The 16,978-nt window shown below is 56.6% G+C and overlaps 1 protein-coding gene across 4 annotated transcripts in view; it reads left to right on the forward strand.

Moving 5' to 3' along the window:
* DMTN (dematin actin binding protein) overlaps positions 1-16,978 on the forward strand; it is a 38,547-nt gene that overhangs the window by 17,159 nt on the left and 4,410 nt on the right. For 2 of the 4 annotated variants that reach the window (XM_054018617.1, XM_054018615.1), the window contains exons 2-14: positions 7,018-7,081; positions 7,848-7,904; positions 9,772-9,846; positions 10,320-10,475; positions 10,709-10,753; positions 11,777-11,885; positions 12,320-12,376; positions 12,495-12,647; positions 13,022-13,131; positions 13,386-13,491; positions 13,871-13,929; positions 14,675-14,723; positions 15,901-16,240. In XM_054018617.1, coding sequence (XP_053874592.1) covers positions 7,887-7,904; positions 9,772-9,846; positions 10,320-10,475; positions 10,709-10,753; positions 11,777-11,885; positions 12,320-12,376; positions 12,495-12,647; positions 13,022-13,131; positions 13,386-13,491; positions 13,871-13,929; positions 14,675-14,723; positions 15,901-16,040 — 1,077 coding nt within the window. In that variant the 5' untranslated portion in view covers positions 7,018-7,081; positions 7,848-7,886 and the 3' untranslated portion in view covers positions 16,041-16,240. Of the gene's footprint in view, positions 1-86; positions 191-7,017; positions 7,082-7,847; positions 7,905-9,771; positions 9,847-10,319; positions 10,476-10,708; positions 10,754-11,776; positions 11,886-12,319; positions 12,377-12,494; positions 12,648-13,021; positions 13,132-13,385; positions 13,492-13,870; positions 13,930-14,674; positions 14,724-15,900; positions 16,241-16,505; positions 16,566-16,839; positions 16,921-16,978 lie in introns of those variants that run through there. The other 2 variants (XM_054018618.1, XM_054018616.1) reach the window with 2 other exon arrangements.

The raw sequence follows: 16,978 nt of genomic DNA on the forward strand, positions 1-16,978 counted from the left end.
AAAGGGTGGGGTCTAGGCCACGGGAGCTGAAGGCAGTAGGTGAAAGGGACAGATTCTCGGGACAGCTACAGCTCTGCCTGCCTCCTCCTCTGGGCCTCTCGTTTCTGTCTGCCTGCCTCCTTCTCTTCATTTACAGTGTGTCAGACTCTCCTGTCTGTCTAATCATCACCATGCACATCCTTCTCTCCAGGTATCCCTCTGGCTCATTCTCTCTTTTCGTCTGTCTCTAATCTAGCTGCATGTCCCTTCCTTGGTGCATCTCCCCTTCTGTGTGTCTGTAGTCCTGTTCTTCCTCTCTCCATCTGTCTGGCCATATATATATATGTCCATTTGGGGCATGGGCACAGTGAATTGGCGGATGACTCAGGGTGCATGCAGAGCCCAGTCGCGCCTTGTATTGATCTGTTGCTGGCAGGCCAGCAAGTGGGTGGTTTGAAAGGCGTGCGGCCCAGATGCTGTTATTGCACAAGGGAGAGTCTGAAATGTTCCTAAGCAGTTGCCATGTCTCTGAAGGAGCTCACCTTTCCCTCGATGGGAAGCGGCTGTTGGCTGCTTCCAGCCAGGACCTAGTTAAGGGTCCCAGGGGACCCAGGGAGGGAGTGAACCCCTGGGCAAGGGCATGGGGAATGGGCCCGATGGGAGCTGGCAGCTGCAGGCACATGGGGGGCAGCCGAGGATGGAAAGCAATGTTCTCAGTGATTATTTTGGATAATGTGATTATCATCTAAAAATACCCACGGGTCTGCCTGTCGGTGAGGGCCAAGCAGCTGCTTTTGACGGCTTTGTCAAAATGTTCCAACTCAGCCAGATGTGACTCCCATGACCCAGCACAGATCATTGCCTGGCCGAGCAGTGAGTGGGGGTGAGGTGATCCCAGCCTGCATGCAGCCTCCTCCAATGCTCCCCAGCATCGCTCACTGCTCCCAACATGCTGATGCTTCCCTGGGCTCCCTTCCTCACCCTGATTTCCTTCCTGCTACACTCCCTGGCCCATAAGAATACCTGTCCTCACACACTGGGATAGTGACTCATCCCCAATTTTTGTGCCAGACACGGACCACCTGGGACATGTTACTCCAAAGGCAGTGCCCTGCACTCAGAACATCCATGGAGGAGCACTGGGCAGAGCATTCTGCAACTCACATGGAATTAGATGCGGTGTTACACAGAAGTGTGTGATGTACCACTGACTTGCACGGATCACCCCAGTGTGTGCGTGGGACATGGCTTAATGTGGATCATCTTCAGTTGATAAGTGGATTACCAGGGATTCTCCACAGTGGATACCTGGGATGTGGCTTCGTGTAGATCTTTACCAGTGAATACGCAGGATGGGGCTTTATGTGGATTGTCCCAAGTGATATGCAGGACATGGTCTCATGTGGATTGTCCCGAGTGGCTACATGGGATGTGGCTTCACGTGATTTGTTCTTATTGAATACATGGGATGTGGCTTTACGCGGATCATCCCCAGTGGATACGCAGGACATAGTTTCCTGTGGGTCATCCCCAGTAAAAACATGAGACGTGGCTTCACGTGGATTATCCTTAGTGCATATGTGGGACGTGGCTTCAAGTGGATTGTTCTCATTGAACACATGGGGAGCTGCTTCGTATGGATTGTCCCCAGTGGGTACATGGGAGGTGACTTCACATGGAGATCATTCCCGTTGAATACATGGGACGTGGCTTCACGTGGATCATCCCCAGTGAATGTGGCTTGATGTGAATCTGCTTCATACACTACGTAGGACCCAGCTGATAGTTAGGTTGGGTATGGTGTAACTAAACAGGGTGTGAAATGTGCTTACGTCACCTGCTCCCGTCCTGTGGATTTCCAAATATACTACTTGCTGCCAGGGATCAGGAGAACTTGGGCTCATCCAGGGGAGTGGTACAACGGACTGGGAAATCCGTGAGATTGACACTCAACCAGGATCTGGCCAGGACATTTGTGGTTCCTGGGATTCCAGTGCACGGTGTGTCCCCTTGCAACAGGCGTCAGCTTCCACCTGAGCCCTAATCCCATTTACGGCGGGCAGCCTGTGATTTCCAAGGGCTCTCCTTATCTGCTAACACCAAATCCCAGTGTCAGGAGGAGCAGGGCCTCTGCTGAAGCCATTCCCAGGGAGTCAGGGACTCCACCCCTGGCTTTGCCTACAGCGGTGCCTGTGGAAAGTCTGAGCTCATGTATCCTGTGCTAGTCAGCTACTCAGCCAGCCTGGTCCCTACAATACATCGTTATCTAGCGTCCCTCTTGCTCCCTGCTGTGCAGGGCTGCCGCACAGAGAGAAAGAAGCTTTCACAGGCAGACGAAATAGTCCTTTGCCCTTCCTGGCGCCGTCCATTGAGGATTTCAATGCACTTTGCAGGCTCTCATGAATTAAGGCTCACAGCCCCATCCCTGGGAAACATCCATCCCCATTTTAGAGATGGGAATCCCAGACAGAGAGGGTCTGGGTGCAGCCCCTGGGAAGGGGAGAAGAAGTGGGGCTGGATTTCTGTGCCCACCTGGAATGGGCTCTGGGTGTGGCTGCCTGGCCAGAGGAGAGCCAGAGCTGCATTTCGGCCTCTGCTGGCCTGGATTCTGGCAACACAGCACCAAACTAAAGGTTATTTGGAGTGCGTTTCTGGCCCAGAGGCGGAGAGATTCCCAGTGAGACTGATGAACCCTGAGGGTGACTGTGTCTCCTGGAAGAGAGATCAGGGTGACATATCACACTAGGTTGATTTCCTGGGACTGGAGGATGCTCAGCCTTTGGGGGGACCTTAGTCCCTCCCCTCTTCCATTTCTAGAGGCAATGGCTTAGTATTATAAGCCTCAGGTTTGAAACTCCAGGGCTCCTCAGAATCAAAGGCTAAAAGCCCAGCAGAGCCGCTTCAGCTTTTCAGTATTCTATGGTAAAAACCCGATGAGTTCCATGAACTTGTTGCATGTGGGCCTCTCCTGGAACAATGAGCTCCTGTGCAGGTTTTCAAGATTCTCATTATACAGCGGTATAATGCACCTTGGTCCCAGATAGCACTGCTGTGCAGTGAGCTGCATGTCACCCCTCCAGCCCACCCCACCCCAGAGGTGGCCGCGTCTCAGAGTCCCATCAGGGTGAAAGCTGCTATGGAAACACAAGAGATGGACTCAGTGCAAGACAGTGTAGACACTCCCCTTTCGGAGTATGAGGATTGTTTGCTCTCTCCCCACTCCTGCCCTAAAGGAGAATTTCAGAGAAAAGCAAGAAACCTGTAAAAAAAAGGAAAAGAGGGGAATACAATCCCTCCTCCCGCCCCACCCCACCCCACCCAAGTCCTTTCTGTGCTGGGTTCTTTTCCTTCCCAGAAGTGCGCGGCTGCTTGTTAGCGCTCCAGGGCCGTACGCTAAGTGCAGCCAGACTGCTGCCCTGGCTTCCCACCAGGGCCTTCTCAACCCAGCGTGCTGGCTGGGACAAAAGGTTTAATTAACTCTGCTCTGATTGTCAGCGCCAGGTCAACAATCGCCTGCAATAACAGGCCTCGGAGCTGGGCCCCAGCACAGGACCACCTGCCCAAGGCAGGGCGGGGGGAGACAAACTCCTGCTGAGGAAAAGCCAGACGGAGCGGAGCCTGTTCGACTCCGCTGGGCTGAGGGAGGCCAAGGCCTCTGAACAACAAACCCATTGTCCCCCTGGCTGGAGGGCAGGACTTAGCTACAGGGCTTAGCTACAGCATCAGTGGCTGGGGATGGCAGGTGAACAGGCTTCCTGGGTGGCATGCTTCAGGTGGCATTGCTGGGGGAGTCTCGTCCAGACTGTCAGACAAGCGCCAGTCCATCCCAAGCCATGGCTCGGAGGAGGACCAGCCCCTGAGGGGTCTTGGAATGTCTTGGACTGCTCCACGCCTGTTATAAACACCCGGCGTGAGGGAAAGGCGAAGCTCCCCTGACCTGTTGTCAGGGACACTGAGGCAAGGCCTGTGCTTGTGCTGATTGGCTCAAAGCATGGAAAGCGCTTCATTCTCATGACCTCTCAGCATCGGGCCCTGCGCAATTTTGGATAATCTGGGCCCAGGCGTCCAGAGCTCCGTGTAACCAGAATGAACCCTCACAAGCCCCTGCGCTAGGTCTGTGATATCGTGGGGAAATCGAGGCATGGAAGGAAAGAGGCCACTGATTTTGGGTGCCTCAGGGTTTCACCAAACAGCTTCCGGGGCTACTGCAGAAAAGGTTGACCTGCTCCGGGTCACCCCACAAACCTGTGTCAAAGGCCCCAGAGGGATCCTGGTCCCTTTGCTTAGGCCACAGGACTCTTTTCATGTGTCCTCTGACAGCCGTAGAATTGAGCTTGGTTTGGATGCTGGTTCCCAGAGTTTGGAGGACAGTGCTGGATAAAGGTTCCTCACTCTGGTCCCTAGCAGGGCCCACTGATCCCTCCCTCCCGGATCCTCCGCGGCTTGTGGCTGCTCTGAAGGCCAAAGCAGATGGAACCCAGGAAAGATGGAGCATATTGAGTCTCTCCCTTAGAGGTGGCACATGCCCATTCTCCCCTGCTGTGAGCACTGACAGACTGGCAGCCTCTTGCACCCTGGGGGGCGAGGAGCGGGGAAGTTGGAGATGTGTGTAATAACTGGGCAAATCCCCCCCCCCCCCCCCCCGCCACAGCCTGCAACACAGGGAGACTAGAGACTGCTCCGGAGTTGGATTACTCTGTTCCCCGCTCGCCCGGCCCAGTGAGACCAGGCCGCGACTGCAAGGATGTGTTTTCCAGGCAGTGGTTTGGGGGGGTGGAGGGGATATTGATCAGAGATGTCTCCGGCTGGCAAGTGCATCTGGAGGGCAAGGCTTGGGTTTCAGCTCTCAGGACAGAGAGCAGCTCGGGGAGAGGGGGGCTGCAGAGGTCTGGTACTTGGAGACGCCACTTGCGGAGCTGATAAGGTTGTGGCTGGGAGTGGGGCTGCCACATAGCTCTGTCATGTACTGCCTCCCCATGTGAGAGGTGCCCAAATGGTGGGGAGGGTGCATCAGCACTCAGAGATGGATCAGAACCGGAGCCGGTAGTCTGACCTACTCCCAAACTCCACGGCTCAGGTAAAATGGGACCCACATCAGAACTGCACCCCTGGTTGTGCAAGATCCAAACCTGATGGATGAGGCTTTGCACCCTCCTGAACAGCCCTGGTTTTGCCCATCTCTGCCTGGCTATTAACCTGGCGGTATTGAGGGGTTGGCAGTAGCCCCTGATGGGGGTGATGGTGTAAGGGGAGCAGAATCCAGAGGCTGGGGGTATCAGAGCCCCACCAAGCACTCATGCTAGGGGGCACTACCAGAGACTGAGGACTGGAGACATCAGTAGGCACCAGGGTGGCACAGTAGAGCCTAACACCTGCCTCACCCCATCTCCCTCGCCCGGGTGCTCGGTGTGATGGGGGCTTGTCCAGAGAGAGAAGGGACTGACTCACAGAGAGCAGAGAGGATTTCCCAAAGGAGGGGCAGCAGGAAGGGACCCCCTTTTGCAGGGATGGGTTCAGCAATCCATCCCTGCATGTATCCCCTGCAGCAGTGATTAATTTGTAATGAAAGAGATGCCAGGGCTCAAGCAATTTTTTTACTTTCATAACTGACGTAGCAAGGCCCAGAGGTGCCGGGCTCTGAACTGCCAGGCCCAGAGGTGCCGGGGTGATGAACTGCCAGGCCCAGAGGTGCCGGGGTGATGAACTGCCAGGCCCGGAGGTGCCGGGGCTCAGCCCTGGCAAGCTCTGGCACAAATTAAACACTGCCCTGAAGGGCCCCGCCCTCCAGAAGCGCAGGCTGCCCCACGGCTGCGGAATGGGCTGATCTGCTCCCCAGCTGTCTGTCCACTGCCCCAGGGACTTCCTGGAAAGCCCTTGTTGACTGGACTTTATAGTCGGAGGTGGGGAGAGCTGGGCAGGGCCGGGTAGAGAGAGTGAGCATGTCTGTGACATTGCTGAGAGCTTGGGAGGCGTCCAAATGCACTCTCTGTCACTTCCCATTGTTCCGAGAACAATGGCTCAAAACAAGTGCAATGATCCCACCGCTCAGTGCATGGAAAGACTCAGCAGTGGAGGGTCCTGCCTGGCTGGGAGCCCAACTGCTGAGATCACTGCAGGCTCACCGGCACTGCCAGGTCCTCCCTGCCCATGCCCTGAAGTGGTAGAGCCATCGCTCGGTGTCCTGGGCTCTGAGCAGGCTGCGTGTGCTCCAAGCCATACCATCTCCCCAGACCCTTGGTTCTGGGCAGGCGGCGTGTATTAGCTCAAAACCGGGGCTAACTAACAAAATGTAACCGTAAATGGGGACTCATTATTGAGCAGGTCTGTTTCCAGTGGGGTCCTGCAGGGATCGATGTGTTCTTGGCCCTACACTATTTAACATCTTTATCCATGGCCTGGAAGAAAACCTAAAATCATCCCTGATAAAGTTTGCATATGACACAAAGATTGGGAGAGTGGTAAATAATGAAGAGGATGGGTCACTGATACGGGGCAATCTAGATTGCTTGGTAAGCTGGGCGCAAGCAAACAATATGTGTTTCAAAAATGGAACTGTCTACATCTGGGAACAGTGTGCCACTCCGCCATGCCATGTGGGAGACTCGGGCGAAATTCCTGCAGGAAGGGGTTCCCACCCTGGGCCACGCAGGACGCTGGCTAGCTCCCCAGTTCAGGTCTCTTGCTCCCTGGGTGGGGAGCGCTGCCTGCTTTAGGGGAGGGGAAGCTTGTCCCTTCTTAATAGCACCTGCTCTGGCCATTTAAGAAGCTACACTAGCTCCCAAGGGAACCCCATGCAGGGAGGGTGCTGCTCAGCTGGTGGGGGAAGCAGGGGTCTGAGGGTGGCAGAGGTTTCAGTTTCCCCTCATCTGACATGTGGTTCATGTCCATCTCCCCGGGTGTCTGCATCCAAGCTGCCCTGGCTGCTGAGACCGGACCGTGGGAGAGGCAGTGTGTGGGTGGGTGTGAAGGGGGGATCATCACGCCGTGTCTGGTATGTGGAAGGATCTCACCTCTCCCCATCTCTATCCCCCATTGCAGAGGGAGCATCTGACCCACAGCCCAGCCTAGGAGCCCAAAGGGATGTGGAAACACAGAATCACTGGTACGTAAACCCCTCGTCCGCATTTTCCCGCCTTCCAGGAGAGATGGGCCAAATCCAGAGTTTTATATCCAGCTCTCCCAAGCCCTCAGGCTCAGGAGACAGTGGGGCCCAGATCAGAACCGCCCTGGTTCCATCTCCACAAGCCGCATCCCCCCCATCCCATTCCCCTTCCCAGCTTTTCCCCTCTCCACCGGGCAACCCCCTGCTGAGCCTGCCGATGAATATTTCAGAGCCCTGCCGTGTGCATCTCACTTTGCATTAGCATCAGACGCCTGAAGGTGGCCAGCTCGGCCCAGTAATGGGGCGAGATGAGAAGCTCAGGGGAGCCAGGGGGGCTGCAGATCCAAGAAGCTGAGAACCGGACATTGCTCAGTGGCTGCATACAGAGGCTCCCCTCCCCCTCCCTGATGGGTTTGATCTGAATCTCTCAGAGCCTTGATTCCTCCCCATGTACGCACGGTCTGGGCTCTCCCTCCTTTATTCCTCCATATCCGACCCACTGTGGCAGTGTGCCGGATGGACCAGCCCTCTTGAGATGGGAGCAAAGGTCTAAGCGGCAGCTTCACTCAAACAGATCCGCTAGGTCAAGCCCTGGCATCAGCTTTGTGCCACAATTGGGCAGAGGGGCGTCAGGCTGGGCGGCCCCCCCGAACTGTTGCCAGGACCCAGGGGGGGCAGGCAGCTCGCCCTTTGAGACCCTAGCAGCAGGATGCCTTTGCCCAGGCTGATTGCTGCTAATGAACCTTCCTCCTTCACCCCCCTGCAGGACTCTGTGGATGACCCAGCCCTTCCCGCAGGCGACGGAATGGAAAGGTTACAGAAGGTAAATGATCTGGGTTAGACTCTTCAGGCCCCTGCTTTGCAACCACCCTGGACACCCTGGTCAAGGCGTGGGGAGGTCGGTGTGCTGGATGGCCCTGTATTGGAATGCAGGAGGCTTTCGCCTTCAGGGGGCCCATCTCTGTTTGCGGGCCTCGTGCCACTAACTGGTGGGTCTCAGTTTGCTCACTAGCAGATAGGTGTCCACAGCACCAGCAGGCCCCATAGTTGGCAATCTCTGCAGAGAGATTAAGGGCCCCTCCTGCTGCTGCAGGGAATGCCCAGATGCACTGGCAAAGGGCAAGGGAGCCAGCACTATACCTGCTCTGAGGGGGTGCAGTGGCAGGAGAGAACCTGGGAGCATCCCCTGCCGAGTGAGAGGCAGGTGTCAGTTTCTGAGCAGGACAAGGGGTGAGCTGGCAAAGGCCGTGCTGGGCCCTTCTGCACTCAGCACTGCAAGGGCCACACAATTGCATGCTGTTAATTGCAATCACTGGATGCTTCTGAGGAGCTGGGGCATGCAGTTGATGTTACCAGAGAGCAAAGGAGCAGGGTCTATTCTTCACCCATCTCCGTGCTCTGTCCTAGGGGCTCCGCCCCTTGCTAACTGGAGTTTGGGCAGACAGCACCACCTAGTGCTGCAGCTCTCATGGACACATCTGCTGAAGCTGCTGGTAGTGCCCACTTGGGCACAGCACTGCCCCCTGCCCCAACAACATGACCCCCATTTGGGCTGCGGGAGTTGGAGACTTAGCTGTGCTGTATGGGGCAGGAGCTGCAGATTTCCCTCAACTTGCGTGGCAACTCCTGACCTAGACCGGTTGAGTTTTAATTTCTAGTTGACCGTGATTTGTGTTTTCGAAGGAGCTGCAGTTCATAGCCATTCTCCACATTAAAGATGAATTGTTCCCTGAATCCCAACTTTCCCCACACACCCCATGAGTCTTAGGAACACAGGGACTGCCAGATTGGATCCCGACCTGTGCTCCATTTAGCCCAGTATCTGCCTCTGACAGTGGCCGGCACCAGCTGCTTCAGAGGAAGGAGAAAGAAACCCCACGGGGCAATTATGGAATAACCTCCCTACAAGGGAAGATTGCCCCGACCCTCAACAATTAGAGGTTGGTTTGTGCCCTAAAGCAGGAGGGTGTTTGTATCCCCCCTATTTTCTCCTGTCTAATGTAACTGGGGGTGTTCTTGTGACTCATATACAGCTCCAAGCCTTTTTGAATGCTGTTGTGCTCTTGGCCTTGATAGTATCTGGTGGCAGTGAGTTCCAGAGGTTAACAGCCCCCCGCCCCCTATCCTCGGTCAAACCTGAGAGTATGTGTAGGCAAGAGAATGCCAAGGAATGGGGATATCAGAGGGCTGATGTCCTTCTGGATTTCCTAGGTCTTGCTCTGAGATCAAGGCCCTCCTCTCTGGGAGTCAGTTCCACTGATCTCCAGCCCTTCATACAGGTGCAACGGTGGGAACACACACACACAGGTACACAAGCACATTTGCACGTGCACACACACACACACACACAAAATCTGGGTGCAGGTGCGCCCGCACACACACTATTCTCAGCATCATGGTCTTCCCCCTCCAAAGCCATATCTAGCCAAATGGAGCTAAACTGACATATCGAAACGGCACACCCATATAATATCCAACTAGGCTGGGAGGGGCTGTTGGGTTTGGTACTGTAATTCCCACCTGCAAGGGAGTGAGGCTCATCAGATGTCTGCTTCCCTTGGCATTGCTGCCTCTCTGTGTGCCTCTCAGGAGGAACTTAGCTGGGTTTTCTCTTGCCTTGCCCTGTTGGCTGCATTGACGAAGCCAGCAGCGGAGCACGAAACTCACAGAAGTCTCTCCCTCCTTTCCAGCAATCTTTGACCTCCCCTGGGAGCGTCGGTTCCTCCCGTGGGTCCAGCGTCCCAGGATCGCCCTCCAGCATTGTGGTGAGTGCTGTTCATGTCACATCTCCCTTTTGGAGGGTCTCTAAAGCACCCAAGCCCCTTGTGGGCAGCGATCAGAGCAAGGTAATGGGAATCAGGACTCCTGGGTCCTGTTTCTCGCTCTGGGAGAGGTGTACGGTTTAGTGTTTAGAGCAAGAGAACTCAGGACTCCTGAGTTCTCTTCCTCACTCTGGGGAGGTGTCTGGGCTAGTGCTTAAATAAGAGAATGGGAGTCAGGTGTCCTGGATTCTAATCCAGGCTCTGACCTGCTGTGTGACCTTGGGCAAGTCCCTTCCCCTTTTCTGGGCCTGTGTTTCTCCCTCTCTGAGGAGAATAATCCCTTCCCAATTCCCAGATGGGCTGGGAGGCCTCAGCTCCATGCAGGAAAGAGTCGTGGGCTCTGCCCTGCACTGGGAGAAGCTCAGACACCTGCTTGAGGCTTTTCTGGTTGAGAAGGAGCTTTTCCTCCTTCACAGGCCAGAATGGACAATGAGGTTCTGGGCTACAAGGACCTGGCGGCCATTCCCAAGGACAAGGCGATCCTGGACATCGAGCGCCCTGACTTAATGATCTATGAGCCCCATTTCACCTACTCCCTCATGGAGCACGTGGAATTGCCGAGGAGCCGAGAGGTGAGGGTGTCTTGGGTGGGGCATGGTCCTCTGTGTTCGTTCCCTCTCTGCCAAAACCCCATCAATGGCTGAGCCAATGTAAGCTCTGCGGGCAGCTCCCATCCGGCTAAGGGGAGATGCTTGCACCTCGCTGGGATGCAGGACAGGGATGTACCAGAAATCTTTACTGCGTATCCCAGTCGTTGCAGGATGGGTCAAGTAAATGGCATCTGTCTCTCTGCTTCCTCCCACAGCGGTCCCTGTCCCCCAAATCCATCTCTCCTCCTCCTTCTCCAGAAGTGAGTACTGCCACACCTTGCCTCCTGCTTAGTTCTCCACAGGCATCTCTTGCTCACAGGCAACAGAAACCCACAGAGCTTGAGGTCCAACCAGCCTCCACCACAATATGCCCTGTATTTTAACCATTGTGCTCTCACTCCTATCATGAGCACTAGGGAGACTGGGGGCGGATGGGCGGACTCTGGGGGGTCTACACTGCATTGAAACCTGAGGCTATGGGACCAACCCCAGCCATGCTAATATGACCATATTGCACTGTGCAGACCTTCTGACTTGGGTCTGCTGCTTGAGCTGCGTCCACACTGCTCAATGACAGGGCTTGGACTGGACTCAGGCTCGGAACCACCCCCCTAGTAGGGTCCTAGGAGTGCAGACAGATTTGTGTGCGGATGGAAGGGGGCTTGGGCTCAAACCTGGGCTTAGTGGCTGGTGTAGACATACCCTGGGAGAGCCTTTGCAGGGGGAAGGCGTTACTGGGACAGGTGTCAGGATTGGTGCCTGATGCTGCCTGGCTGGCATATCAATGGATGAGTGGATCCATCTTTTCCAAAGGCTACTTCCCCACTGGCTCATCAAATGACTCCTCCACTGTCCACACGCCGTGGCTGTGTCTTGAGCATCCGCACTACTGGCTGAGGTGCGATCAGCTAGCCCAGGAGCTCAGCGGAGTCAGAATCCAGGGGCTGAGGTTGCACTTGGACCCTGATCGAACAAGAGAGTTTTAGAGGCTGGATTAAACTAACGAGCCCTATGAAAGATGAGGGAGATGGACAGCTGGACTTCCAGTATGCCTTGGGGCCAGCTTCACCATGTCTCACCATTCCAAGCACTGTCAGCCTTTCCTGAGAGATCCGGGAGAGTTTTCCCTCCCAAGGGATGGGACTGAACTTTTAGATGCAGTCTGGGCTTGGCAGTTAGGTCTCTGTCTGAGCAGGCAGCATGGGCCACTGTCAGAGACAGGCTGCATGGGGTGCTGGTCTGTCCCAGGGCAGCAGCTGCTCTGACACTGGCTCTGTTCACAGGTCATCCGGGACGGGATGGAAAACAAGTCCCTCGGAAGTGCCTCCCAGGCAGCTAGTCGCCGGACCAGCAGCACAGCCTGGAGCGGAATGCACCACTTCCACCGACCTGGTACGGCCCACACCCTGCCTGGGGCTCTCCAGGGCTCCCCGCATGGGTGTGAGGGGAGCAGGACCCCAACTTCAGGGCCACACACCACACTGAAACCCTAACCAGAGACCCAAGACCAGACCCTGCTCCCTGCACTCCCACCCTCCCTGCTCCAACTCGGGTGCCTTCCCCCCTCCACCAGCCTGAGTCAGGTGAGCTTGGAGCCAGCACCTGAACCCAACTGGGGGAATGGGACCCACTAGTCCTTCCTCCTGGACCCCACCAGCATGGAGCAGGGTGAGCGCTGTTCCGTATACCCATAGAGCAGGGACAGCAGGAGGGCGAGCCTCCCCCATCAGTGGGTCCCCACCTCCTCTAGGAGTGAGACGGAAGCTCAGCTGTGCCAGTGGCAGTGGTGGCATTTTTCACCCTCCTGTTCCCGTCCCCTTCTCCAGATACCAACACCATGGATCTGAACATATACAAGAAGCCACCAATCTACAAGCAGAGAGGTGAGTGCGGCTGCTTCCCCACCCCGGCCTTTGGGTGCTGGGTTGGGATATTTGGGGGAGTGGGCGCAAGGAGACGGGGAAGCCAGACCTCAATTTTCTGTCCCTCTGTCTATTACAGAGCCCTCGACAGGAGCCCCACAGAGCAAGCACATGATAGAAGACCAGATCATTGAGTGCTCCAAGTTCCCAGCAGCCCAGGCCCCGGACCCCAACCAGCCAGCCAAGATCGAGACAGATTATTGGCCCTGCCCTCCCTCCCTGGCAGTCGTAGGTAGGTGATGGCAGAGTGTTTTACCTGCAGCTGGGCGACTCCTATCAGCCCCCCCTCTTCCCCAAGCTGAGCGGGGTCAGTACTGGGATAGGAAACCACCAAGGAAAGCTGAAGTGTTGCTCTGAGTCAGCATCGATGCCCCATTATGGTGACTGAGGGGGCTGGGCAGATGGGACATACAGCCAGGGCCCTGACCGCTTGTGGTCATGAAAGATCCCCTGGCACGTTTTGCTAGCCCTGGTGCTGGGGTGATGCATTCTGCCTCCCTGAATTTCCCCAGCAGGGAAAGGATCCAGCCGCCCTGTGTCTCTTTGCCCCCTTGATTTGGCGTCTTGCTCTTGCCCTGTACCCTGACGCCCTCTTTGGGTCCCCAGAGAAGGAGTGGAGGCAGCGGATGGCCTCCAAGAAAGGCATGGAAGAAGAAGAGGATCTCACGGAGGAAATGACTAACCTGCGTGAACTACAGAAACAGGAGCTGAGTAAGGTAGGATGCGCTTGGTGGTGCGGGGGCTCCAGGAAGGCTGAGTCCTGGACCAGGCTGGGACTGGAGGGGGCTCCAGCTTGGAGGATGCTGGGATTCGATGGGGGCAGCTCCCTGGAGGATGCTGGGGCTGGAGAGGGTTCTGTGCCCTGGTGGATACTGGGGCTGGGGGCTGTGCTCTGGAGCATGCTGGCGCTGGAGGGGGGCTGTGTCCCGGCACTGAGTCCTATCTGACCCTGAGGGCTCCTTCTCCTTAGGTCACCTCAAACCTCGGGAAGCTGATCCTGAAGGAGGAGATGGAGAAATCTCTCCCCATCCGGAGGAAAACCCGCTCGCTCCCAGACCGGACGCCCTTCCACACCTGTGCGTGGGGCCAGGCAGTGACCCAGACATGCCCTCCTCTCCTCTTCCCCCTCTCTGATGCTGAGACCCTCCCCCCAGGCCTTTCCTGGCATCCACGGGAGCAGCATCCATTTTAAGTCGATACCCTGACAAGTGACATTGTTTTGGTATCGTTCCAGGTGTTGGTTTTATTTAACTATTGTTAGTGGCTGGGACTGGAGTAGCCCAGAACTCCCCCCAGCCAGCTCTCCTGGCCTGCTCCATGCAGCACCCCCTGATGGGAGAGGCCGGGGCAGGAGTCACGGGGCGCTCCCCCGGACCATCCCCTGCACTGCTTTGTACGAGGATTTCTGCAGGAACAGTCAGCCCAGAGGTGACACTGGCTCTTGCTCTTTTTCAGCTCTGCCCCTGGGGAGTTCCAGATCCGCCACCCTTCCTGGGAGAAGTACCCTCACCAGGGTAAGTGCAGTTCCCCACTTCACCCTCTCCTTGCCTGTTGTGTCCTTGGGAGTTTGGTGTTTTCCACATATTGTTCTTATCCGTTCAGATGGTGTTCAGGTCCAAATGGTGCCAAACTGAACCACTCCACCTGGGCTGGGATCCAGCTGACGGAGCCCTAGCCTAGCCGCGGCTGCTGATAATGCTCCGGGCTGGGCTGTGTACCCCTGGGGGTAATGTCACAGGCTGGGACAGTCAGGAAGAGGGGTTACCCAGAATTGAGAGCCAAAGCAAATCAGCCACTGAGAGCAGCTGGCTCACAGCCTTGCTGGTGAGGGGACCCAGGGCTTTATGCCTTTGGGCCACTGATTCAAATCTGGCCCGTGTCCGCACTGATTGAGAGTCATTACCACTTTGTGGCTGTTCGAAGTCTTGTGTGAAATGAGTTTGTTGGGTCTCAGTCCAGCCCCAGTGGGACAGATCTCCTTGGCACCAAAACCACTCAGACGCCACTCTTCTCCCTGGAGGTGTCCTCTAGGGCAAGGTGGAGGGCAGTGCAGAAGGAATCTTCCTGGGCTGCCCTCTGGGATGCAGCTGCTCTGTGGGTACAGAAGCCCCTTGTTCTTGGGACTGTCAGTCTGGCCCTTCTCACCAGCTTCCAGCTGCTTCTTGCGTCAGGCCAGGAGGCAGTTTCTATCCAAGCTCCCTGCCCCTCTCAAAGGCATTGCTGCCCTGGTGGCTGATGCTGTCTGATTTCCTTTTCCAGCTGCAGTCAGCAGAGTTCAGCCCAGACAGCAGCGAGAAGGGGAGCCCAGGTAAGAGGAGCACACGGCACAAGGTGCAGGGGAGATGTGTCTGGTCTGGTCTGGTCACTCAACCCAGAGAGGCCATTCAGAGTCATCAGCTTCAAACTCTTGCTCAGCTTAGCTGGGCCTGTCGGCCTGATGGGGGCACTGTGTAACACGCCCCATGGGCCAGACCCCCAGCTGGTGTGAATCAGCGCAGCACCCTGGCATCGACGGAGACACATGCGTTTACACCAGCTAAGGGATTCCAGCTCATCCCTGCCCCCATCCCACTGCTGATGAGCTCTGTGCCCAGTGCCCTCTCTTCATCTCTCGCCCAGCCCCACAGGATGCTGACCATAGCTGCCCCTACTGATTATCCTTGGGAGGGACAGATGGATTTGGTCTGGGTGGCCTCACGGCATTGGGGAGGGCTGGAGACAGAGTCCTGCCCCTCCAGGGCACCAGTTTAAATTAGGCCCGGGATGGTAGCGTGCAGGAGCCAGTATCTGACAGCTGTTGGGAGGCCCTTAGTGAGCTGCTGGGTCTCAGTCCACTTCCCAGCTGCAGTGTCCACATGGCTGCCCCAGCAGAGAGGCCAAGGGCTGGCTGGTGGGAACACCTTCCCCCCTCACCTCTAGACATCGGGGCACGATGCAGGAGCTGGGCAGGGTGTGGGGGAAGCCTGCCCAGCCGCTGCCATGCTGTGCCTGTTTGGGGGGCTTCATTCCCCGCCTGTCCCGTGCTAGCTTCATGCAGGGTGCGCCGCAGACCAGACGTGTCCCCCGCGCTGCTGGGTGGGCCGTTACTCACGCCAATCCTCAGCCACGGCAGCGAGGGCTTTGCAGCCAGGCCCTGAGTGGCCGTTGTCCATTATCTTTTGATATTGGGAATTCCAAAGCTTTGTGCAGCCCACGAAGGGTGAAATTGAGACCTCTCCGCTCCGTGTAGCCAGAGAAAGCAGACAAAATCCTCGGCTGGCGTAAGCTCCATTGCATCTGTGGGCCAGATTCCCAGCTGGTGTAAAACCCACGATACTTCCATTGACCTCCTGCCGATTTCCACCGGATGAGGATCCGGCCCCTTGTTCTAAATGAGTTGGGACATGCAGCCCCTGCACCCAGAGCTGGGAAGTCGGGGTGGGGGGAATCCTAGAGAGACGGCTGGAGCTGGGGCTCTCTGAGCCCTTTTTCTTTGTGTTTTGCAGACCTGCAGGTAAGCAGTCGCCCTGCTGCTCGAGGGGAGACACTGGGAGCGGTGATGTATCTTGAGGGAGGCGGGGGAAGTGCCCCTCCCTTCCATTGCATGCTCAGCTTCTCCCAACCTCGCATGGCTGGCACCGGCTGACAGAGAGATAGAGCTTAGTGGTGCAGGACTGGTGCCGAGACTCAGACAGGACCACTGAGAAGGACAGGGACTGGAGTAGGGCAGCAGGGAAGGGAATGGGGTGGCAGCACCAGAGAAGGAGAGAAGGGCAGGCTGAGGAGACAGAGAAACCCAAAGAGGCAGGATGGGGAGGGATTGTGGGAAAGAGGTGTGGGAAATGAGAGACAGGGATTTAGGAGCTTGGGTGGGGGCAGAGAGACAGTAGAGTCACAGGGGTTTAGGAGCTCCAGGTGGGGAAGAGTGAGACAGCGGAGATGTGGGGGTTTAGGAGCGTGAGTGGGGGCAGAGTGCCATTCTCTCCAGTGCCTAGGCTGAAGCCCATCACCCTACTGTTTGTTCACTTCCTTTGTGGGAGGTGGTGGGGATTCCTGCGTGGGAAGCCCTGTGTGCCCACCCAAGACTGACTGGGGGTTTTGCTGTCTGCAGAATGGCCAGCGGGGGAGGATGGACAGAGGGAACTCCCTGCCCAGCATGCTGGAGCAGAAGGTAAGAGCCATGGCTGGGGGCTCTGCAGGCCTGGGGCCAGGATGCAGCGTGTCCCAGCCATGGGCTGGGAGGCTCACACATTCGCCTTGTTACATGCTGCTGGCTGGGGTGTGTGGACTAGCGGGCGTGCCCTACTGCAGGCTTTCTGTGGGTGGTGGAACATGCCCCATTGCAGGCTGAGCTGGGGGTGTGGGGTGGGGATGGGATGCGATGGGGACAGGGACAGGCATTTTAATGAACCCTGCTGTTTAACTGTGTTGTCCTTGGCTCTCAGATTTACCCCTATGAGGTGCTGAAGGTGACGTACAGGGGTCGTGTGAAACTGCTTCCGGGAGTGGACAGAACAAGGCTAGAGGTATGGATGGGGATGGGGCATCTCGCTGGGCCCTGCGGTGTCTGGGCCCAGGGGAGGG

Source organism: Malaclemys terrapin, chromosome 2 (genome assembly GCF_027887155.1).
Source record: "Malaclemys terrapin pileata isolate rMalTer1 chromosome 2, rMalTer1.hap1, whole genome shotgun sequence".
NCBI classification, from domain to species: domain Eukaryota; kingdom Metazoa; phylum Chordata; order Testudines; family Emydidae; genus Malaclemys; species Malaclemys terrapin.